The sequence below is a fragment of the Indicator indicator genome, chromosome 4 (genome assembly GCF_027791375.1).
Source record: "Indicator indicator isolate 239-I01 chromosome 4, UM_Iind_1.1, whole genome shotgun sequence".
NCBI lineage: Eukaryota > Metazoa > Chordata > Aves > Piciformes > Indicatoridae > Indicator > Indicator indicator.
In genome coordinates this window covers 47,483,371-47,508,668 of record NC_072013.1, presented here as the reverse complement: position 1 = coordinate 47,508,668, position 25,298 = coordinate 47,483,371, and the positions used below count along the sequence as shown (strand labels likewise).

Below are 25,298 nucleotides of genomic sequence, written 5' to 3'. Positions count from 1 at the left end.
GATAGTTTTCGGTTACAGTTTTCATGTGCTTAGCGATGATAACTTGTAATCTAAGCAAAACTAAAAGGCAAATGGGAGATTAATGGAGGAACTGAGATGGAAGAGGGAGTGGAAATGGGCCTTGAAAGGAAGAGTTCACTGAGGCAATATTTGTGGGTGTATGGTTTCACAGTGCTTCCATCCCACATGCAAATATTTGTTACAGTACATGAGTATAAGCAGGGCACGTATCTATGATTGACTAGCTAATGATCCACAACAATCAACATCAGTCGTTCACTGCTCTTTTAAATACGCCCTAGAAATCAGTAATACTGAGAAAAATACAATTTTAAGATTGAGGTCTCAAGATATCTGTCTTCAGCTGCTAACTCTTGCCAGTTTTGTGTAATAGTGGACAAAAGAATTTCTCCATGTCCTGTTTTCCATCTTCTTTTCTAATGTACAGAGATACTGAGACATGTTCAATGTTATACATAGAATGCTCCATTTCTGCAGTGTTAAAGGCCATGCATATGTACACAAATAATCCAGGTATTGCACAGTTATCCAGAAAGCCAAATTTATCCTTATCTGGGCATATTTTTTTTCCAAAGTTAATTTTGTATTTTCATGGCTTTCCTGCTTTATGAGTCAATGCAAGCACAGGTTTAAATACGTAATCCCTTACACTTTGCCTGACTTAAATTACATCACACATTCATAACAGGTCATCTGGAAAATCAGTTCAGCAGGACATGTTTCTTCCATGAGATTTCTTCTCCTGAACACATGCTGTACCTCCTTGGCACTGACTGCACTTGTTGTTTGCCACAGTGCTCTGAAACTGGACTAAAGATGCTAAAAAACTTTTGGAAATTTTACAGATTTTTTTAAGGATAAATCAGTTTTAATTTGGTGTACTGGTTCTGTGAGAAAGACTATTTGAATATCAAAGTGAAGGACTGGAAATCTTCTTAGCATTTCCTGCCCATATTTCTTCTTGCCAAACTTAGGGCACGATACAGCTGAAATACAGCGATCCAAAGGCTTTTGGGTGCTGTTAGGTGTCCTACTTTCCTGTAGGCCTTCCTCAAATGCTGCTGTAAGTGAATTGGTCTACTGTCCTCTTCAATTACATTATTCTGTTCTTTTGCTTTTTTTTTCCTATCAGTAAATCTAATGGTCAGACAGATCACTTCCTCCCCTCTCCCCAGCACGTTAGATACTGATGACTCCAACAGAGGTGATTGAAACTTCATTCAGAAATAACTGGAAGTAATTAGCCATCTAGAATTTGGCCAGGGATAAGGTGTGGTTAAAGTATGAAACTGAAGTCTTTTTCACCTTATGGGTGAAAATGCTTAATGGGTTTCAGAAATTTAAGTCTTAAAGTAACCTATCAGTATTCTGAGGAGAAAACCAATTTTGGATGGCTTCGATTAGCTTTCTTCAAGAAGAAACTTGTTCCTGGTATTCTTCTCTCCACACACACAAAAAAAAGACAGTTATGTATTTTTACATGCTTTGAGTCACAGCTAGCAAATTACCAAAGAAATAATTGCGTAGCTTGATGTAGTAAAAATTAGGTATTGTATTGTATTGTAACATTGTCTTGTAGTAAGCTTTATGTGTCAGAATCTACTTCCTCTGTCAACAAAGATATCATATTGATCCCCAGCACCTTTAGGGGCAGAGCTGCACTACTCATTGCACTAATCTCCATGTTTGGGGCATCTATTCCCGTGATGCCTTTTGTCCTGTGAGATCCAGACGCTGCGCAGCCTGTAGGTTTTTGCAGTCTTTTGGTTTTAGCAATTACAAAGCAAAGAAGTATTTAACTATAGACTTATTTAGCTTGGAAGGAAATTTATTGCTAGATCACAGAATTACAGAATCATAGAATACATCCAGTTGGAGGAGACCTCAAAGATCATCCAGTCCAACCCTCAGTCCAGCACTGAAGGGTCAACACTAAACCACATCCCTAAGCGCCAGGTACACGTGCTGCTTAAACACCTCCAGGGATGGCAACTCCACTACTTCCCTGGGTAGACCACTCCAATGTTTGATAACCCTTTCAGTGAAGAAATATATGTTACTACACAGCCTTAACCTCCCTACCAATTTGCATAAGTTTTAACCTGAAACATAGCAAAAAACACAATCTTTTTCCTCCATTGATTCAAACTTGAAGAAACCAGGTATATTCAAACAAAGAACTCTGGGCAGAAGGATGGGTTTCAGATATTCATTTCGTAACTTCTCTGACATAGAAGTTATTTTCAAGAAGCCTGGTTTAGTGTGTTTGCAAACTCGGACAGCTTACTAGAGTGCTTACTCTTGGTTCACAATGGAAAAGTTGTCTTCACAACCATAAACCTAGAAATACGCTTTTGAAAAGGTGATAAAATATTTGAGAGCACAATATTGTTACTATGGAAATAAGTTTTATCCTGATATCCTACCCTGACCCTGTCCAATTTTATCCTTTTCTGTCATACTAAATGTTGTAGCAATAAGGTGTTGATCCTGGAGATTCCCAGGGACATGACACAGCAGAGGTCGTGTGTTACCTCTGTACCAGGCTGAGTTCTGGTTACCCATGTGCTATTAAGAACCTGCAACACTTGCTCATGTTTTACTTATAGAGAGGAAAAAGCTCACAATTTTTCATTTGTCAACTGTGTTAAGTTCTCTGCAGAGAAGTAGTAAATGGAGAGAGACATCATGCTTTCATGTTCTTCTCATGGTCCTGTAGGTGGCTGCACAAGGGTGTGTGCAGCCACATATGCCTAGGCACCCAGAGCTTAGTGCTCTTGAGCACACATACATGTATGTGATTCAGAGTAAGTCCCACTGCTCTGACCTAGTGGTTGTTAACAGAGCAGGAAGCAGGGCCTAATGGGAGGATTTCTTTTAAGAAGCTGTTGTACAGTTTTTGGTTGATTTCTACTTCAGCACTCGTTGCCAGCATGTGGCTGCTCTCCTGGGGATGCTCCGAGTGAGCCGTATGGCTGTCATTTCTCATTTGCCTTGCAGTGCTCCAAACATAGCATGGTCTAAGAGTGCACTGCTGATCTGTCTGGTCAAGCACCTTGGGTACTGCTTCTCAAGTGGTAACCAGCAGTAGTTCACCCTGGCTGTTGTCAGGTCTGTTCAACTGTCTTTAAAACTATTGCTTCTAGTGTAACATTCTATCAGTATTTCACAAGGAAACATTTGTCCTTCATGGAGCATCTGCATGTATGGTGCTCTGGGGAAATGGAGCAGAAGTCACTGTACAAGGTGTATATTTGCTCACAGCCTGAGTCTAGGTTTGAGAACAAAAGGCAGAAAAGTATGGAAGAGCATCCTGTAACATGATAGATTTCATTACAGGAATACCATTAGGAGAATCTTTATAATCATTGCAATACTTTACCTGTGATGCTTCTTAATAGTTTGTACATGACATGGCTTTACTACTTAGAGCTCCAAGCAGTAAAAATTGTCCTTAGGCTGAGAGTTTCGTTGCTCTAGCAGCTGCTGAGAAACAAGCCATGAGTTCTTCCTTATCACTACTGCATGGTGGGTGAACAATGCATTTGGAGTTATTTTGGTTTGCTTTTAGCCTGTTGGTGAACACTGGCATAGAACCTGAAGCAAAATGGTGGAGCAGATTTCCAGGAAACTAAGATGGCTGGCTAAGACTGTTTCATTTTCCAAGAGTTAGCTGTATCCTGCATTGCTCTCAAATTTTTCATGCTGGGCAACACTAACTTTGTGGATCTTTTGTACCCACAGGCTTCCAAGCAATATAGGTTTCCCATGACAGAATCAAATTCACTTACTTATGTGCTCTGTCTTCTTGCTTGCAGCACTTTTCCAAGAGTCTCCTAATAGTATCAAGTTACTTGTTTCTGTTACTTAATTACTAGTTCTGAAAAACCTGCCTCATACTATTTGGAAAGAAACAGGCTAGTCAATAAAGAGAAAAATTGAAGAATGTTTGTCTGTGTCACTAGAGCACTGGATTAGAATCCAGTCATGCAGGTTTTCTGAGTGTACTTAGCATTTCATTTTATTTCTGTGAGTCCTGTACAGTGAAGGGTGAATACAAAAGTAGAATGTTGGTACTAGTCCAAAACTCCAGATGTTTATCGTTAATTATCTGAATTTCACATACCTGCAAAACTGGGCTTGAGGTTCCACAAGAGAAATTTCCTTTTGAGGTTTATGCTTTGATTCGGGTTGGATCTATCCAGAAAATGTCTAGAGGGGTTCGAATTTTGCATTTTTATCTCTACCCGGAAATAAAGTTCCCGAAGCCAGTGAAAGAAGGTGAAATAAGATAGAAGATGATTGTGTAGACAATATAACGCATGTTCAAATGTTTAATAATCAGACTTTTGCCAAGTTTTGTATAAAAGTTTTGTCTGGCTCTGATGTCATCCAAATGATTCATCTGCTTCTCACTGTCTCACAACTGGATGAATCACACGGTATGTCTCCAAGATGACCTGTCAACATACACGGACACTAGGAAACATACCTTCCTGAGGTCAAACCCTTTCCATGTAAGTGACAACTGGCAGATACATGCAAGTGTCCTTTCCTGGGTTTCTAGATAGTCTGCTTTTGATTCTCTCTGCCTTGAAAAAGGTGAGGCTGAGAAGGAGGCAAGCTCACCTCTCAGAAGAATAAGCTTCTTTCCTGATATCAGGTACCACACTTGGAAATATTATTTTCTCCTTCCTCCTATGTCTCCTGACACTTCTGGTTTTTTTTCCTCAAATATAGCTTGGCAGTAACCATTGGAAGAGATGGTCCTGTTTGGGACAAAACCTTACTTATTTCTCCCTGCCTCCACTTTCTATTTTTTTGTACTGGGCAAGAAAACTGCATCACTTGAGGAATGAAAATCAAGTTTTTACATCTGCTTTTCTCTGCAACCTTTTATCTGTTGATTTGACTGATTTGCAGCCCTTCCTTCCCCCCTTGCTGTTAACTAATGGACTTTGGTATTAAGCCAGCCTTTCAGTGCACACACCAACATGCCAATGGGAGTGTGTGCAGCTATTCTGTCTGCTTTTGGAAGGCTACAGATGCAGCCAGAGCTAGAACAATTCCCGTATTGATCCTGTGCTTGTCAGTTAATCCGTCATAAGGCATGGGAATCCTAGCCCCTTCCACATCTGCCTGCATAACTGCAGGGGGAAAACCAGTTCTCTGAAGCTCTCACCAGGGAACAAGAAAGCAAAGAGAAATGGGAGCCCGCTGGGAGAGCGAGTTGTAAGCTGCTGGGCCATAGGGCCGTGAGATTGCCTACCTGCTCCACCCTTTCCCCTCAGCTCCTTTTCATCCTCCTGCAGGTCAGCAGGATCAGGTTTATGTTAGTGAACCATGAAGCTTATCAAATAAATGCTGCAGCAGCAGGTGTTTGGCTGTCTCCGCAGGCCAAGTCTAACAAGGTTGATATTGTGTCTGTGGCCGAAGTAATGCAGTAATTACTTTTCTGGGCTTGGAACCCCCAAGAGGTTTCTGGGAAGCAGTTAGAAAAACAAGCCTTACTAAGAGCAGGGGATTTTTAAAAAGGAACAGTGGTGCTCTCTGTGCCAGAGGGAGGGGGCAGGTATTTTGAGCATCCAGTGTGGTGCCCTATACCACCGTAACTTGCTCTCATTACAGGGGCCCAGAAATGGAGGCAAAACACTTGAGTCTGGTTGCTCACGTTGGGACGGGCAGCTTATTTTGGCCCATGGTGGTGTGTGGAAAGGTAGCTGCTTTCTTTAGATGTTAATGTACTGCAAGAAGAGTGAACCCTGGGTTAGGCCTTGAATGTTTGCAATTCCATCTATATAATTCAATTGGACTTACAGATCAGGAGTTGCATAGCGTAGCTTTTCCACTGCTGTTTCTTTTGATCATTTCCCTTGTAAACTGTAAGCACAGAACCTGGTGCAGCCTAATTATACCACAAGAAGGACAGAGATCTCAGAGCACAGCTCAGCTGTGCCATGCTCCTTTTATCTCTAGTAGTCTACTCTAGGCTACAGACAAGAAAGTCAAAACAGGTCTGTACATTGGTGGCATTTTGAGACTGCAGTCTTCATCGTTCTTTTAGAAAGAAAATTGATCATTTTGGCCAAAGCTTTCTCTCTCTGTAACTGATTATTACACATGATAATGCCTATTAACACAAGATCATTTAAACCAGGCTTAGTAATTGCAAAAATGTCCAGAACTGCTGGGAATTTCTTCTGTTGCTGTGTGGTTGTCCAGGAGACCAGAATTTGAAAGGCAGAAGAGGAAGAAAGCAAAGCTCATTAGAGATTCATAGAATGGCACTTCAGAGTTGAACCTGATATGTTTAAAAAACTACTTCAATACTTTCATTTGTAAAGAACCTATAAAATTCTTGCTACCTACATGGAACTCTTTAGACATGCTTCTCTGCTTTTGAGTCAGGCTACAAAGCAGTGGCTTTGTAGTGATGAATGAATTTTTCCCAAGCTAAGAAAGTTAGCATTTCATTAATATCTGGCAATGCTTTTCCATTGCTACTGTTTATGTTAAGCTCTGCTTTTGCATATTACCTCATATTACAAAGACCTTGTGCTTTGGTGAGATCCAAAGACACCATGCCATTTGCTCGGTGATCTTCAGTGTTTCTTGCTAAAATGTTTTGTTCTCGGTCTGCTGTTGTGCTGAACATACTGTAACTCAGTGTCCTGTAAAACTCTGCTGTGAATGCTGTGGCATGCCTGCCCCAGTGTTTAATTTTGTACTAGGAATGCTGTGCACTTGGAAGCAAGTGCTATGAGTAGGTCATACGCTTGCTTCTTCAGGGTACTCAGTGCCTTTCCATAAACACTGCCTGAGCGTAGCAAGTAGTGAAGAACTGCTCTGATTTCCCTCAGTGTTATTGTTTTAAAGTCTATCTTTAGTTGCTCATGAAAAATAGTACTAGGGTTGCTTCCACAGCAAGTCCCCCATACTGTAAACACAATACAGATCAGCCAAAAAGCAGGCTTCTCCTGGATGGCCAAGATGGTGCTTATAGAACACACTAATTTGAGACACAGTTGCAATGTAGACAGTTTTGTTTAATGTGGTTTTCTGTGTATGTTGTTGAATGTCTTGTGCAATGTTTAGAAGGACACACAAAACAGCTACAGAAAGCTAGGACAGATTTTTTTCATCATGTATTTTGCAAATATTCAAGGAAAGATGTCTGAAACTAATCATTTGGAGGAAGCATTGCTGCAGAATTTGGCTTACTTGCCTATGTGCACTGAAGTCTCAGATTCTGTGGGGAGATGAAGGCCCATATATTTATTTTTCTGTACAAAAACAGCTAACAGCTCTGGCCAGCTATAACCCATCACGTTTATTATTAATGCTGGAAAGGAGTGTATTAGCAAGAAGCTGTTCAGGACCCAACTGTATGGCAATGTTAAAAAGAGGCTGAGGCATGTTACAATTGGTGTTGCAGTGGCAAAGCTGTGTATGAGAACCTCACACATGACTTATCAGTGTTCACCTGAGTGTAACCAGACAAGAACCAGAATATGTTTGCTATTAATATTGCAGCTTTTTTTTTCCCTTCACTTTTGTGATTAGAAGAATGTGCCAGCTTGTGTGTGTGTTCTGGCAGTGGAAGGATGAAAGTGCTCACAGTCTCCATATGAAAGCAAGAGCATGCCTTGTCTAAGTCCAAAACTGTTGCAAAAGTACTATATAAAGCTCAAAAAATAACGGACAAGAGGAAAACAAGAGACAGTGGATTAGATCAAGGTATTTTATGTGCTGTGATGTTTTGTGTAGTCATCTGGAAAGAAACAGAAGAGACCTTTTGAAGATTGTTGATTGGAAACAATCTGTATTACCGTTCAAGTTCACCTTTGTCAAAAAGATGGTTATTTAAGTATTAGGCATCTTTTACTCCCATGGCACAAAACTGATCCAAAGACTTGGCCCGATAGATCAACTGTTAAATGATTCATTAGATTAGATAAGGGAGTTGGAATGTATTTGATGTTAATATTACATCCATAGATACTCTGTGAAATCTCTCTTCATCTATTGTCTAGTGAAATGTATTACGAGTATAGGATGTCATCTGCATGTTGTCTTCTGAAGTTTGGGGATTGGCTTGGATATTACTTTTGCTTTTACTGCTTTTTATTCCTAGCAGAAAACAAATGTTTGTGTTGGCTATAAAAAGATGAAAACATGTTGAAGTTTTCAGGATTAGGTAATGGACAACAGAGTTCTCACCTCATAGTCAGTTTACATTTAAATCTGGGCTATGTCAAAACGAAGAAAAAGGGACTCTGCTAAACAGCCTGAAAAAAAGGTGGATTTCATTCCATTCTTTAATGGAGCAGATTGTTCCTTTTAGCATGGGAACTGGCAACAAGAATGCAGTTACACGGACCCCTGCAAAGACTTTCCTTCTTTAATATCAAATACCTAATATTGTCATTTCTCATCAGATTTGCAAAACGAAGTAGTGGTGTGATGTACTTGGCAGGGTGCTATAGCACATCTATCTTTTAACTCACTCTTTCTTCCTTGATTAAGAAGTTCCATTACTCCGTGGCCCAGATTCATCAAACTTATTTTTCCTGTAGCCAATTTCCATTCATGGCATATGGTCAAAACAGGAGTTTAAATCTCCAGAATTAATCCTGAGCCCTTAATACACCATGTGATTTCTGACCCAGGAAGGGCTTGAATTTCACAGCAACATACAGAGCAAGAAAGTGATCTCAAGCCTTCAGGTCTGAACCTGCCAAGAGCTGCTATGGAAACACATCAGAGCAATAGTGATGTAGTTGCTGAAGATGCCATCAGTGTTTGCAGTGGGATGCCTAAACAAAGCCAAAGCAAAGCCATCTTTCTTGACCTGTTGATATATTGACCATGATAGTTAACATATTTTAAATGTAGTTTAGTTTTTTGTGGTATCTTCTAAGCCTATAGTAAGAGTAGCCATTGATCAGTTCCTAGAATGGTATATGCACATATTTTGAGAGCCAGTGCTGATGTGACTGTGAATTATGCATAGAGGCTGCCTAAGAAGAATTTCTCTTCTTCTGGGCAGCATTATGTATTGAGCATCATCTAAGCAGTCAGTGTTGCTTGAATGACTTGTCACATTCCTCCCAAATGCTTTTGTGTTCTCAACATGGACAATTTTTTTTATAGTGACTTGCTTTCAAGTAAGAAGAGCGAAAATGAGCCCTTGATAGGTTTATCATGAACTAATTTTGAGTGCCCCTATATTTCAAAAAGTGAGTCTGAGGCCATGTTTGGTAGCTCTTACTAAAACATGCAGATAGGAACTCTTAGAAGAATTCATTTGGGGAGGCTGTCCTGAACAACTGCCTGTGCAGAATTGCTCTTGTCATCCCCAAGACAACTGGTTAGCACTGTGATTTAAAATCTCTGGAGACAGTGAGACAATATTTAGGAAACATATTCAGCAGAAAAATAATAGTACTCAGGCCTTTATATAGTCTAGTCTCATTAGCCTTGGGAACAGTGCTTACTGTGAACGTAGTGAGGCTCAGTCTGATGCTGAATTTAAAAATTGCAAGCAAAATTTCAGAAGGTTCTAGCCGGAATGCTGAATATCTCCCTGTTGACTTTCTGGAGTGTCAGCCTTCATCTAAGTAGTTCATGCCATTAATGCTAAATCAATAGGAGTTTGGAGGTACATTACATGGGAAATATATAAAGTCTACAACACCAGAAGGAAGACCAGCGTGTCTGGAAATCACAGTGTCTAGTTTTCCTTGTTATGCTATTGAATTTTTTGGTTTTCTTCTCTCTCTGAAGTTGTCTTCCTTAAAAGTCCATTTTAGTCCATTTTTCTTTACATGTATCTTTTCTCTGAAAGTCTTTGAGGAAGTAGTGAGAGTATTAAAATAGATGTATCTTTTAATACATATCTGTATAAGTAAGACACGTGTAGGTAAAATTCCTTTTTTCTTTTTTTACATAGTGGTCTTAGGCCACTGTTAAGATTCCTGTTTCCCAGTCATTTAATACATTGGTAGTTTATTCAAGAAGTATCAAAGGATATAATTTTGATCAGGGGAAAATAGCTTGGCAAATAAAAGGTAGAAATGGTGGAGATAGGAGGTCTTTTAATATGTTTCCATGAGACGGGATAGAAAGAAAGCAGATGCAAAAGAAGGCTAAATGAAAGAAAATAACCATAAGGGGGAAAAGAGAAAGGACAGTACCCAAATTGAAAAGCCATTGGGGAGAGAAAATCATCTGAGAAACTCCAAAGGGTGGGGAATGGAAAACTGGAATTAGTAGGGGACCTTAAAAATGTCAAGCCTAAAGCTCTGTCCATGCTGCCAAAAAATCTATTTTGCTCAATCTTGGCTAAGCAAGGTAAACATTTTTTCTGGCATGCACAGGTATTGGCCCAAATTTGTTTGTTACACGTAGGTTGAAAAAAAAAAAAACTTCCAAAAATTTATTTTGCCTATTCTGGTGAATTGTGCTAAATCATATTTTTATTTTAAGTCAAAAAAATTTGGCCCCACAAAGGCCAGCCAAACACTGGCAGATCAGACACAGCTGGAATTCACAGCTGTTTTTAAATTCTGTGGGTTTAGCTGTGTGGATGCGGCTTAATTACAACATCCCACCAGAGCTCCCAGAGAAGGAGCGTCCTGAGGTAGCATTCTTGAGCTCTGCCAAACATCAGGAAGATCATAAGCAAGGGAGATTCAACACTCAGTGGTCTTGATGTCTGTAGTGTAAAATCACAACACAAATGCTTGCAGTAGACTGCAACAGCAAAACACTGAGGACACAGACAATTAGCATGAGTGTGCTTGTCCTGTGTGTTTGACAACATTTAGTAGAGCTACAGGGCCTGAGGACCTGCTTGGAGATGGGAGGAAAAGTGTCTGAATATTGCTTTTATCTTTGTCTGCTTTCACAAAGTTTTGTTACTTGCTCAGAGCTGGCCTAAATGGTGCTTCCTGGTGTGTCTTCCCAAGAGGCTGTTCTGATGGATGTGGATCACCAGGTACAGATTGTGGCCACATAAGTCCATAGCCAGGTTTTGGGTTGTAGTAATGCTAATCTCTCAACTCATGATCACCAGGAGGTGGCCAACTGAAGACCAACTTCTGTATCAGTTCTGGTGTTCATCAACCCCCTCAGTGTGTTGTCTAAGGGAGATCAGGAATTGGTTCACTTTTTACTTGTGTGTTAGCCTTTTGCCACTTCTGCTCCCTGAACTGACCTCCTGCACAGAAAAATGAGCACTAGCATAGGGGAATCAGCAAAGCTGTGTAAAGGAGAGATGGAGGACTGCACAGAACCATGTGTTTTGCTGGCCATTCACAGATTGGTTTGGCTCAAATGCCAAACCATATGGGACATTGAGGTAAATCAGTAAGCAGTCCCAACAAAAGCTGTATGTTTCCACTTCTTCCTCTGAAACAGACAGCTTCAAGTTGTTTTGGAAGCTTTGACAAATCCCTGAGTGTATAAACTATTAAAATGTGATTTGGTAGAGATTTGTACCTTGTGGTTGTTTGGCTGTATCTCCAAGTTTTCCCTGAAGTTGGTGTACTCAGAATTCCACTTTGTGGATTTCATGGAATCTAATAATGAGTAATTTAATAAACCAAACAGGGATATTTACAGGAGCGCTCTTCTCTACTTGACCATCTTTTTAAAATTAATTTCTGTAATCTCACAGAAGTTTGAGAAACCCCAATCCTTTGTCAGACTTGGTTGAAAAAATTATACATTGGAATATAGAACATGACTGCCAAAATGTTGTCTCTGTAGAGAACCAGACTAAAAAAATAACCCAATAAAGAGTATTAGGAAAGAAATGACATAACTGTATTGTTTGACTTCAGTGATTGCTTCTTCCTTCAAGCAAAGTCTAATATCCTACTGTGTCTATTCAACAGAGTGTTGCAACTTGAACCTATTTATTTTAGTCGAGCTGAGGAAAGACTGGACCCATAAATGCTCGTCTCTTTTTGTGTCAGGTCCAGCACATGCTGAAGAGCTGATACGAAGTTGTTAAATGTATTCTGGCCATTAGAAATATGTTCTATATCCCTGGTCCTTAGACAGCTTTGGAGGCTCACAGTGCTCCATGGGATGTAGGATGTTAGTTTTAGGCAGCTAGCTAAAGGCCTTATTCAGCACTATTTTCTCTGGTATGCCTCCATTGAGAGATAATTGTAGGAACAATGGTGAATTAAGCCACTCATCTTCATTTTTCTGACAGTCTGAGTAGCTTAAGGTCCTTATGCTGTTACTGGCTGTTTGGTGATAGCATCTGTGACCCCTACTCTGTATCTAGAGCTCCACAATGTAAGGCACTGTGTATATGCAAAGAATAAAAAGATGGCCCTTGCACTTGCTGACTTCATGTATGGTTTATGGTTCATCCAGCAACTCAATATGTCAAACTGAACACCAAAACTCATGGCCAGCAAAGTCAAACCATTTGAAAACAAACTCGTCATAAAAAGGCCACATGAATCACCACGTAAATGTTGTTGTGTTGTACCCTGGAAACATTCCTGATTTCTGATTGGCATGTTGATAAATTCCTGTAATCAACATCATGTGACAAAAAGGTGACACATTGGGGCTAACCCAACATTCAGCATTTCCTAGGCAGTTGTAAATGGGATCACACTTCTTTATGGGCTCTAGGAAAGGGAAAATGTATTTTTAAATTGCTGCATTGGCAAACAGGAAAGGCAGATGGAGAAAACCAAGAGCAACATATCTGATTGCAGTAAGTGTGCAAAACCATAGAACAAATCCCAGTGCTTTATAAAAGAGTGTAACAAATAATTTGAGCAGTCCATTTTTCTTACAGAATTACCTAGGCATAAGAAATTCCCAGTAGATGAATAGTCCCACCAATCTTTGCCAGTCAAAGAGAAAATCAGAAAAAACTTTGCACTTAAATTGCTGCGATCCTTCTTGGACTGCCAGTAGTTTTGCAAAGCAGTGTTCACAGTCATTCATTCTGTTTCCAGCAGTGTCCTTGACCATACCCCCTGCCGGTAACAAGACCTTTAAGTCCAAGAAAGAGAGAAATATCTTTTTTTTTAACCAACTTGCAGAGGATGTGCTGAGCCAAAATAGAAATAGCAAGGTCAGGTCAGGGCAAGGCCCTGCATTTCATTAGTCAGGCCTGGCTAGGAGTGATTAAATATGTACAAGAGGCTTTGAATAGATCCAGGGAGGAGGGATGGCATTGTGGAATACAGAAAAATCATTCTTTGGTGTTGTCAACTGACTAAATACAGGATGGTGCTTAATTAGAGAGATAAAAGGAATTTATTTTAATTATTTTAATTTTGTAGAAGAGAAAGGATTTGTATTTCTTGTTGTTGTGAATTTTGTAAGAGGAGGGTCTGGATAAAAAGCTTCACCCTGATTTAACAGAATCCAGATAGCCTCAATGTGCATGTTGACCTAGCCTGCAGTTTTCATGAGTATAACTTGATGAAGACCCAGTAAAAAGGACAAAATTATAGAATTGAGGCCCTGTTAAATTTTGGAGGTGCTCTGTTTAGAAACTGATGACCTTCTGAGCACATTGCACTGTCTGTTTCATTAGGCATGTTAGAGAGAGAATTTGAAAAGAATGGAGCTTTGAAGCTGAATAAAGTACTGTGTCAAGTGGTGCTTTGGCTGCTCAGCTTGAATTGGCTATTGGGGCTGCCTGACGTAACTGACATTTTATAGCTGTATTGTAATTCTTGTATGACAATCACATTGTTGCATAGGCACCTAGGCACTGAATGCCCATGGTTTGTAGTCCTTTTCCATAGAAACTAACAGTCCAACAAGTTGAAACTAGAATACATTTATATTTGTCCAGAGCACCAGCAGTAATGTCTTTGCCAAATTTCTTGGGGCTGTTTTCTTAAACCAGCCACAGGAGCTTCTGTCTCAACTTTACACCTCTTCTGAAAGATGCACTTACATAGCACTTCTTAGTGTCACATTGGAAGGTTGATTCAGAATCAGGATGGGATTTCTGTATATTTATTTTTTGCATGAATCAGACTTAAAACGTTGTGAAAGCCTAGATGTAGTTAGATTGTAGTAGTGCAACCTCTGTGTCGAGACACTAGTATATTTACGCTAGAATAAAGATAATTGGTCTCATACTGGTTCTTGGTACCTAAATACTGTATTTTTGCTTTTGGTCCAGTGTGTCTCAACTACATAAGAATTGTTTTCTTGGGCAGTGTCATTTTTTTTTCTATATTACAGTAAATATAAAGCTTATTAAAAGTCTTTTGCTGCTCTTAAAGTCATTCGACAGTAGAGCTGACGTTAAGGGTCATGTCACTGGCAGAGGAGTACAGTTTGATTTATGTGTTTTCTTGCTGTCAGATTGACAGCCCTGGGAACAGAAATACTTAGCTAATTGCCCAAACATGCAGCATATCGCAAACTTTGCCAACCTTTCACAATAACAGTATCTTGAGCCTTGAGCATGAGACCATACCTAAGCCTTCAGAGGGCGTTCAGTACTGAACCCCAGTAGGGCCTAAGAAGTACTTTTTGTTAGATCTTTTCATAGTTCACTAAGGTAAACAGTGACCATGAGTTTCTTTTGTGTAAAGCAATTGAACAGCCAGCCTGGCAATAACAGCTCTGAGTCAGAATTAACAAGAGCTGCGTTTCAAGCTATGGTAACTTTATCCTGAAAGCCTGCAGATTCCACTTCCATCCCATGAGTGAGCACTTGCTCCCAGCCACTGTTATCTCTCCCTGCTGTTCCACTACCAGGAATGACCAGTTGTGAGCTTGCAAGTTTAGGTCACACATTCTTCAAGTTTTCTAAACTAGCAGTACTGTTATTTTAGTCTCTGAGACTTGGTCAGAGATGATATTTGTCAATAGTTGCTTATTCCCATCATAGCAAGTCCAAACTGCTGACTAATTGTGAAACTTCTTGTTCCTTCCCTAACCCTTCCCGCATCTACTCTCCTCCTCCTTTTCATGTTTTTCCCCTCCCATTTCTCTCATCTGTGCCCTTCCCCATTCCCCTTCACCTTCTCTCCATACACTTCTTTTCCATTTCTATCTCCCTGCTCTTGTCAATTCCAGTCCTCCCCAATGTTGCCATCCCTGCTGCTCTCCCTTTTTTGCATTACATTTTTTCCTTCATCTGTCCCCTGTATTTTTTTCATTTATTCATCTTCCTGCCTATTGCCCTTCCCTCACTGTCACATGGAATAAGCAGCAGTGTTATGAAGAGGGGGATGCTATTAGGAGCATTGTATTAATCTATCCTGCATCTATCTTGTCCTTGTAGTTTCTTGTTACCAGTTGCTTTAAAGGTGACATAGTTAATATATCAAATTTTATTCTTTTCCTTCATTTTCGTCAGAAATCTAGGAAAAGGATAGGAGGTGATACGGATGCACATATTTGTCCTTTTCTCCTCTCATGAAGCCAGGACAGTTCGACTGTGGCCTTTTTCTGTGCAGAAGAAGGGGTAGAGGCCCTGCCTTTAAAAACTTGGCTTTTTCTTCCCCTGAGGTTTTCTTCCAGGCCCTTTTTCAAGTGAATGGAGAAGAGCTATTTTCTTGTATTGCCGGCATTCTTTTCTTTCCCTCCTCCCCTCGACCAAGTCACGTCCCTAATTAATTGAATTCCCTGCTAGACCTTTTGTGAGTCATTTCAATTACCCATTAGTGAAGCAGCCTGGGATTTCTGCTGTGTTTTCACTCATCTTCCTGGAATTTCTCTTCTCCTCCCTCCCCCCACTTCCCCTTTTAGTCACTCTGGTCTGTGAAAAGCATTAGATGGACTTCAGCTCCAAGTGCCTATATTGTTTGCAGGCCCAGCTGCATACTTCCACACTCTGCCTTGTGCGTCACAGCTATTCATCTTGTTTTGTACTTGGCACTGCTGCAGATGCTGTAAATATGGTAATTTTAGATTCCCTGATTGGAAAGGCTTGCAGGGTGGGTCTGCATGGTAAGAGCACTGTTTGCTTTACACTAGTTCATTCTAGTTTCACACAGTTTGGGGTTTTAAGGAGGGAACTGAAATGAAACATGGATTTAAGGGCAGTTTCTCTTTTAGGGTTAGGAGAGGGATAAACATGAGGTTAGCTTTGTGTACTGACACGCAAAAGTACTGCCCCAGGAGCTCTAAGAGACTAGAAAGAAATAAAACATGGATAATAGAAATAAATAGAAATAAAACAAGGAGGTACTTTCATGGATTATTATGTAGGATGCCTTCACACACAGCTGCAAAATGTGGACGGATCTGGAAACTGCAAAAATGGAGAAGGGCCAAGACAGAGAACTGTGAAAGGCAAATCTGGAATTTGACAGAAATGCCCGTAGTGGGCAAATGCCTGTAGCCTTTCAGCCATCCCTGAAGAAAAAAAAAATTAAAATCAGTGAGGATTTTATCTCTAGAAAACATTTGAAATGTAGAGAACTATAACAGGTAACATGCACTAGACTTCTGAGGAGAATAGGGCAGTGATAAAGCTAACTTCCTAAAATTACAGTGAATGCAGCAAGTGCATGAAATCTGATGTCTAGAGAATCACATTTCTATTCTGAAATTGAATTTGTACAGCACATGAATCTTTCAGGCTCAAGGTAATTCTCAAGGGATACAGAGATGCAAGCAGCATCCCTGGGAACCAGCCTGCCAGAAATGTGCTGCCCTACATGTCCCAAGTTACAAAAGTAATTTACAGTGCTCAAGCTATTATGATACTTCCATATTATTACAACACTTGTCCCTGCAAGGTTATAGTATTTCATGAGAGAGCTGACTTTCCGTAATCAGACTGTTGTGAGAAGGCTCTTCCTTACAGCCTCCCAGGGGAGGCTCATTTGTTGGACTGACAGGAAGTGAATTTATGAGTGTTTTCTGCACATCGATATTCATAGGTACTTTTTTTCCCCTCCTATCTTTTTATCCAGCCAAAGGAGAGAGAAAAGGAATGGTCTGAAAATATCACTCAGTACAGACACATTAACATGTTTGTAGGAGACTACTGGGAATTATTTTACCTTTCCTATCTTGAAATCTTGGCTGCTTGGTAAGCAGCAGTAGATTTTAGAGGTTCATTAACTGACTCTAGAGTTCTGCTACTTCACAGGGTGATGTTATTGAAGTCGAATCCAAGATATTCTAAAAGAGTGAAAGGAGCTGGAGAAGAGTTGCAGATGTGTCCCCTTCTTCTGTATGGGTCATGCAGCAATAGGGCCTTTACCATTTTATTGGAAGCTATCTGTGGTGTTGCTCCATTTTCTTGCACACATACCATTGCTAGTATCATGTTACAAGGTTTTGTGATTTGGCAGGTATTACACCTTTTTATTTCTTATGTATCCTCTTAGATTACGTCTTCCATTGCAGTTATCCTGGTGAGGAATTTTACTTAGCTTTTGGGCTTAGTGGCGGCAGCATCATCCAAAATGGAGCTTTAATCATGCTGTCACACCTGACATGCTGTTGACTGTGTGCCAGAGGATGCTAGCTCTGCCCAGCAGAGGTCCAGGCAGCTTTCTGTGCCTTTCCATGGTAACTCATTTCTTGTACTGAGAGTAGTCAGCAGGACAGAGGACTTCTCCTGCACTAGACCAAATAAAGCAGCCATTTGTCACAGCCCAGAGCTGCCTTCCATAGTACTGGGCATGCAGTAGATGTACTATAGGTAAAAACCTTTTAGCCCTTTGTGCCAAAATGTATCTGACATGCGTTTACCTTACATGGGACCTAAATTCTCCTCTTGTAATATTATGAGATTTCTTACATGTTTTTTTGCTGCTGCATACCACTGCTTGGCTCTTACAAAGCACTGCTGTGTTTTACTTGCTGTTTGCATCTTAGTAGTGGATAAAAAGCCTGACACTAGCTTAAATAATATAGTTAGTTCAGTTGGTTACTAAATGTGCTACAGAAATCTAAGCTTACTGTATTCCTAGCCCTTCTTGGAGTTTCAACAAATATCCTTGTGTATGTAAATCAGTCCACAACTTCTAGAAAATATGGTCCATTGAGGACCTGTTTTGGACTTCCAGGGTTCTAGGCTGTAAAATGTCCTGGAGCTTGATATCTTCCCAATTACAGACTGTTTTCATAACTGTATCTTTTCTGAGAGCAGCAAGAAAGACCTTGACTTCTTGAACAACTGAACAGTGATGGAATTTTCTATTTTTACTTCTGTTTTGATACTCAAAAACTAGATTTAGAATGTCTGCTAAATCCCTCTACACTGTAACAGGCAAATGATAACAATGATTATATTTCCCCTTGTCTCAGGGCTATCCAAGGAACTGGCTCAATCTCTGTACACATAATACATGCTAGTGATTGCTCCAGTATATGCCCATTTATAGCATTTCTCTAACAGCACCTTCCCTCTCAACTATCTATCACTGCTTGTACTCTGGATGAGGTGTGCTGGTGGGAAAGGGAACGTAACGTGTGACATGAGGATCACAGTGTGCCAACTTAGTTTTTAAGGAGCTTTAGTGATTATCAAAGCTGCACCTATCTAATATTTAGGTTATGGAACTACACCTGTGAGATGTAAATAGATAATCAAATGTCATCTGCTTAATCCTTTCCATTTTGTGCTAGCAAATCACTTGCTGGTTTTGAGGGAGAAACAGTCCTTTCTGATGATATTTGCCAGGAGAAAGGGAAGGGTACTGATAGGTGCAGTGTAAGGTTTGTAATTTATCTGTGCTTTACATGAGTGTTCAGTTATTTCTAGAGCTGTACAGTTAAGAATAGAATAGCCTCATGGTCAGTGAGTAAGCAGGGAGGGGAAAGATGTGTAGGGTTGGCAAAAAATGTAAGGAGGATTAAGGAGAAAAGAATTAATGAAAAGCAGACATTTCAGGAAAGAAATTACAGTTTAATGATGATGAAGACCTTAGTACCTGCATTATTTTTGGAAGAAGGAGAAGGGGTCAGATTGGGATAATCAGAGAGATCGGGAAGGAAGACATGGGACCAAGCATTTAAGAATCACTCTTCAGGTGATCTGTTTCCAGGTTTGTGATCAAATAAGGCTGGATATATTATCAGTTTAAGTGAACATGTACATTGTAAAATGCATGTTCAAAAATTCTCTTCGGATCTGGACTCAATACTGTGTCATGCAGAGAATTTTCATCTCTTCCTGACTTACCTAACACCTTTAGGAACAACTCAATAATTTGTTTTGTTCCCAAAATCATTTTGCTTGAGCCCTACCCACAGCTCAACTGGCAGCTCTTTGCAGCTCCAAGTTGTTTCAGCTTTCAGGAGTTCAGACTTCATTTACATGGCACTTGGAAGTATCCTGGCATGTACTTTCAGAGGGTGAACCCATTACCAACTTTTGTCCTTCCCTTACCCGTTGCTGCATTATCATTTGGTGTCTGAGAATGATGTTGAAAAGTGTATCTTATCCAGTGTCCTTAATTGGGTTAGTATTTGAGGGTGGGCTAATATGTGAGTGTGGGTTAATATTTGAGCCAGTTTAATCCAGAATTTCCTAGGTCCCAATTTTGTACCTAATTGTCATAAAAAACACGTCTAATCTAGTCCATCCATCTGCTGGGTTGCAAATTGCAGGTTAAATCACATACATGAAACACAGTGTGTTTAACAGGGCATGCAGTTTACAGAGGAAGATGGGGGAAAACCTCCTTTGAATTGATTCCCTTCCTGACAAGTAACTTGTAAACAAACGACCTATTTAAAAAAATTAAGTATTAATCACACCACCTTTTTTTTTCATCTAAGCAGCTTGATGGCAGAGGTATGGCCTGGTCATCTGTTTGTCCCGGGGGGTTGTGTTTGATTTTGCAAGCACTCGGCACTTGGAAAGGGTCAGTTTGCATTCCCTTCTCTGTTCATTATATTGTGTGCTTAGAGGGGGTTGTGTGGGCTATCATACTTCGCTCCCATGAGACTCCACATCTGGTAAAGGATAGAGTGTATGATCCCACTCCCAGCCTCTTCCTTACCTCCAGCCTCCCTCCCCATCATCTGAGAAGGTTAAACTAAAAGCAACATCTATGATGGCAGAGGTCCAAGTTTGAAATGTGTCCATTGTATGTGTTCACTTCAAAAACAACATATCAAGGCAAGTGCAGTCCTTACAAGTAGCACCCCTGGGCCTTCTTTTATTCCAAAGCAGAGATATTTACCCAAGGAAAAGAGGGAAGTGACGGGGTAACAGAGTACACATGTTGTGAAAATTTGCAGGCAGAGACTGAAGAAAAAATAACATTCTGCCACAAGTAGCTGCCTTGTTCCTCAGCTTTTTTTTTTTCCTTCAGATTAGAACCAGCCATTTCTTGTGCTCATTCAAGCACCTTCTGTGGTTTCCTGACAGCTGGCCAGAGAGGATTGAAATCTGGCTTGAAAAATGGGCCATGGGTCATGTTATTTCCAAGAGACGAGAAGTAAAAATTCCCATAATGGTCGAAATTCACAAGTTCAGGCTTTGGTGGGGTTTTTATCTCTTAGAAAATCAGTGGTAGATATTTTAATATATAACTTCAGTTTTAAATTATTAGTAAAGAGCAACTACAGAACCAGCTCTTCACTTCTCTGATTTATAGTGGCAAGCAATATTTTGTGTGGAGTCACAGCCTGTCCTTCTACTGTGGAGTGTGAAAGGGAAATGTTCAGCTTCATAACAGAGTATTCTGGGGGTTTCTGGAAGTATTTTATTGGAGTTTTTTTTAATGACATGATAACAATTCTCTTGCAAAAAACATTTCATTAACAAAAAGATAAGCCTGAACAACAGCCTGCAGGCTGATGTTCTTGCTCCTGGCTCTCCTGAGCTTGAATTGAAAATACTGATACCAGCTTTATGTTCAAGCAGATGTTTTCTGTTAAGAGTTATAAACCTTTCTGGTCTTTTGTTCCTTGGTGAACAATTCTCTTTTAAAAATACTTTTTAAAGTGAATACTTAGTTCACAGAAGTACTGACTTATTTGACCTGCATATTAAGGGCATGAGGATTCCTCCTGGAATCAGGGTTTGCTACCTTTGCAGCCAAAGAGCACAGCCTAGAAAGGCAATGCTGTCAGCTGGGTTTAAGGGAAAAAAGGAAAGAAAGCAGAAACAGGGTGAGAGGGAGAAGAGAAAAATGTCATGAGGAGGCAGCAAGTACAGAACTTTAGCTACCATGCTCTGCTATATGGAGGAAGCCAAGAAGTCCAGCAAATGTCCTAATGTCTGTGGAGCATTAGAAAGGTTAAAGTGTTGGTGGACTCTCAGAGAACACTTGGGACAGGTACAGCAGCACTCTTAGTGGAGGAACTTTATGAGTGGAGAACCAGGAGCACATCACCTGGCCAGGCCATATTCTGCATCAGCGACTCTGCATCCTCCAAGATGTCCTGACAGAGCATCTTTCATCCGTTTGGTTTAATAACGTGTTACACTCCTTTCTGGAGAAGAACCAGAGCAGGTACAATGGAGAATATTGTCAGTATGGTTCAGTCCATCCACAACTCTTCTAGACACTCGTTTAATGGGTAATTTTAGTAAGGGTGGTTTGTTCAAGGGTTTTTTGCAGTATGAGGATGTTCTCTAAGAATTGTAATGGAAGCCCATTCCATACAATTTACTTGGATAAGGAATCTTTTAGTGGGTCCTTGTCTCAAATCACAAGTTTTTACCTTTCTCTTTGATTGTCCTTCCATTCCGCCCAGGGGGAAGGAGTGAGCAGAGAAGCTGTATGATGCTTAGCTGCCATCTGGTCCTAAACCACAACAGTAACTCGGGGGAAAATAGTAATCTATTACTTATTTCTGTTAACTACTGTAGAATGAGAATGAGCCACACAGTCTAATGGGTAGAAGATGTGATGGAAACAAGGAGCTCCTTAGTTTTAATGTTCACTCAGCTCTAGACTTGGTAAGTGACAATGGATAACTTCCTCCCCTCTACTCTGCTCTTGTGAGACCCCATCTAGAGTTCTATGTCCAGCTCTGGACTCTCCAACATAAGAAGGTCATGGAACTTTTAGAGCAAATCCAAAGGAGGGCCATGAGGATGAGAAGAGGGCTGGAGCACCTCTCCTATGAAGACAGGCTGAGAAAGTTGGGGTTATTCAGGCTGGATAAGAGAAGGTTTCAGGGAGACCTTAGCCTTCCAGTATTTGAAGGGGGCCAGAGAGGGACTTTTTTACAAAAGTATCTAGTGATAGGGCATGGGCTAATGGCTTCAAACTGGAAGAAGGTGGAAGATCTTGATTAGACATTAGCAAGAAATTCTTCACCATGAGGGTGGTGAGGCACTGAATGAGTTGCCCAGAGAAGTTATGGAGGCTCCAACCCTGGAAGTGTTCAAAGCCAGTTCAGATGGGGCCTTGAGCAACCTAGTCCATTAGGAGGTGTTCCTGCCTATGGCAGGGGCATTGGAATTAGATATCTTTAAGGTCCTTTCCAATGCAAACTATGATAACATGGGCAAACACTTTCAGTGTTTACTTTGTGAAAATGTGTGGAATGTTTGGAAGACACCAATTTCCATATTTCTGCTAATTATTTGTCACAGTACATGATACTGCATGGTGTAAAAGAGATCTGGTAATTTAACTAACACAGATGAATGTGTCTCTTCAGATCCCCTCATGTCCAGGCTACAAATGAGAAAAGCCCCTTGATAAAAGAATAAACTGATTGAATCAGATTTTCATACCATAGCACTGAGTTGCACTGATGTATATGAAGGTATGCCCTTTGTTAGTGGTTTGCCTTACTGTATCGAATGTATTTATAAACACAATTTATAAATACAAAACTTGCTGAGTGAGAGGGTCTACTGTCATAATCTGTGTCTATTTTCATTAGAGATTTCTGTACCAGAGGCACAGAGATCATTGTTAAAGGATATGTTTTAAAGCCTTCAATTACAGAATGAGCCATTTCAGTGGTATTCTCTCTCCCACTTTCTCACCTAAGAAAGTTGACTTAGCTTCTGGAAGTGCATTGAGTGCCAAAACAGATTAGTCATACTGTGTACCCATTTTTCACCTGGTTTTGTGTACAAAGGCATTAATGAAAGAATACTTCTTGGAATGGTTTAATGGTTAGAGGAAGGTAGTGCGATTCAAGGCTTTGCTATGCAGAAACTTAGGTAAACTCAGCAAACCACATTAACTATCTGTAAAGCACCTTCCCTGTCAGAAAAATAAGTTCAAGAATATTACCACTTTTCAGACTTTGTTCCTTGTAAGCAGTTTGCAGAGACTTAATGATCTTAATCTCTAGCTTTTCTGATTGTAGTACGATTTTTTCTGAGTCTCTTTTTTCTCTAGTTTTGGTATGATTTCCTATCATAGCAATAACCCTATTTTTCATGTGACATACCATACTCACTATTGTTTGAAACCACCATTCGAGTACTTGACAATAACATTTTCTTTCCAAACTGACTTGTATTTTTTCCAGCACTGATTTTTTTTTTTTTTTTTTTTTTTTACTTTCCTGTTTATCTAAAGTAGCTGAAGGAAAAGGCGTCAAGGCTGATAGGGCAAGAATTAGACCTACTGTATTTGCTGGTTGTACTCAGGCCTACGAGCACTTCCTTTCTCCTCCCCAATACCCAAAGCCAACTCTATTTTATTCTTTGCAGTGGGCAGGATACTGAGACATACTAGACCTCTACCCTTTGAACTATTGGTAGACCACAGTTCTTTCACATTTCTGTACAAAGCCTGAGCCTGAAGAAAAATAGGTTCAGGAATTGGGAGGATGGAAAGCTTCATATTCCCCACATTTCATATAGCGTGTTTGCCCTGGGAGTAGTGAAGGAGTGCAAGGTTTGCTGTGATTTGGTGCTTGGAAGCAGTTACAATTTAAAGCTTGATCTGGGCTTCGTGCAGAGCCAAATTCTGAAGTGATTTACTCCTCCTGCATACATGTTTACTCCTATGTGAGTATGGCCATAATGGGGGAATTTGCCTTCATGGAGTTTCAAAGAATTTGTTAACAGACAGAAATCCTACCAGTTTAGTGTAAATCAGTTTAACAGATTTACTGAAACTCATGCCACACCCTCATCTGTTTCAGTAAGTGCTTACACAAGGGTTTGCAATAGTTTAAGTAAATTGGATATAAACTGTACATTTACTTACAGCAATGTAATTTTCCTACATAAACAAGAATGAAGTCAAAACCTATGGACAATTCCCTGCCTTCAGACCCAACTAGAAGGCACCACTGAATCCAGTTACTTAACCATGGTCCTCTGTCTGCCATCTCCAACCACTCAGCTTTGGACAAGGTTTGTGTGCACACTCCCCAGTATGTCTCAGGGTGGAGGATAAACGTGCATTATGTCAAACCACTCATTTAAACTGATGTGACAAATCCTGCCTAAAGTCTACAAGGGAGTGCTCACACCAGTGGCTATGCTGACTGCTGGGAAGACAGCAGCGCTGGGCAGGGTGGCAGCTGGAGGGCAGCAATTTCTCAGGCCATTTGCAGAGTGAGTGTCTGCCCATTGCCTGACTTGCACACCAGCTAGATTCCTTTCAACCAGCTTATTCATACTTTACTCCTTACTAAAGAATTCAAAGTTGATTTAATTTACAAGTCAAGGAGCAGCAACTTCTATCCACTCCTGTGCCAACATTCAATCTGTCAGACGTCAGGAAATCTGTCTACTGTAGATCATTTCCATTTCCCAGTTAGCGTGGAATATTCAAGAGAACAGGTTTCAGTTCACAAGCTAAAGGAACTCCACTTGCCATTTCTCTTCAAGGTAGTTTTCTGTCTATAATTCTGACGCCTTAATAGTTTGCACAGCTACTTTTCCATTTCAACCTTCATTTGTTTTTGCCCTTTTTGCCACTGCTGACCTGCAGCAGCATTTTTTTCCACTGTTTTCAGTGGAAGTAAGTGGTGCAGGGTCCAGTTTGCCTCTGTCATAACTAGGGAAGATCTTTTATAAATATTTGGAAAAGCACTTTAGCATTAAAGAGCAAACATGTAGGAGCTCATGAGCTACATTCAGTGGCTATTAAAAAAATGGATCAAATACTTTGTTTCTGCATTTCCCAGGGTTTAGCTCCATAGTGGTTTAAACTGCTAAGTTTTCTAGTTGCTCATCACCCAGCTGTGTGTTCCCCTCTCCTTCTCTGACACTGGCACTGCCACTTTCCTGACTTGAATAATTGCATGAACTGGCTTAAACTGGCTGAAAAACAATCCTGGGGTATTTTTTTAGGCCAATCCACTGCGACTGGTTGAAGGGGCCATGGAGCTGCATCTTTAGATAATCTTTCATTAGTTCCTGTAAG

At 40.3% G+C, this 25,298-nt stretch overlaps 1 protein-coding gene across 2 annotated transcripts in view; it reads left to right on the top strand.

Moving 5' to 3' along the window:
* Nucleotides 1-25,298, top strand: part of RAD51B (RAD51 paralog B) — a 379,361-nt gene that overhangs the window by 267,045 nt on the left and 87,018 nt on the right. The window contains exon 10 of one of the 2 annotated variants that reach the window (XM_054400248.1): nucleotides 13,389-13,392. The exons of the other annotated variant lie outside the window; for it this stretch is intronic. Coding sequence (XP_054256223.1) covers nucleotides 13,389-13,392 — 4 coding nt within the window. The remainder of the gene's footprint in view (nucleotides 1-13,388; nucleotides 13,393-25,298) is intronic. 2 annotated transcript variants of the gene reach the window in all.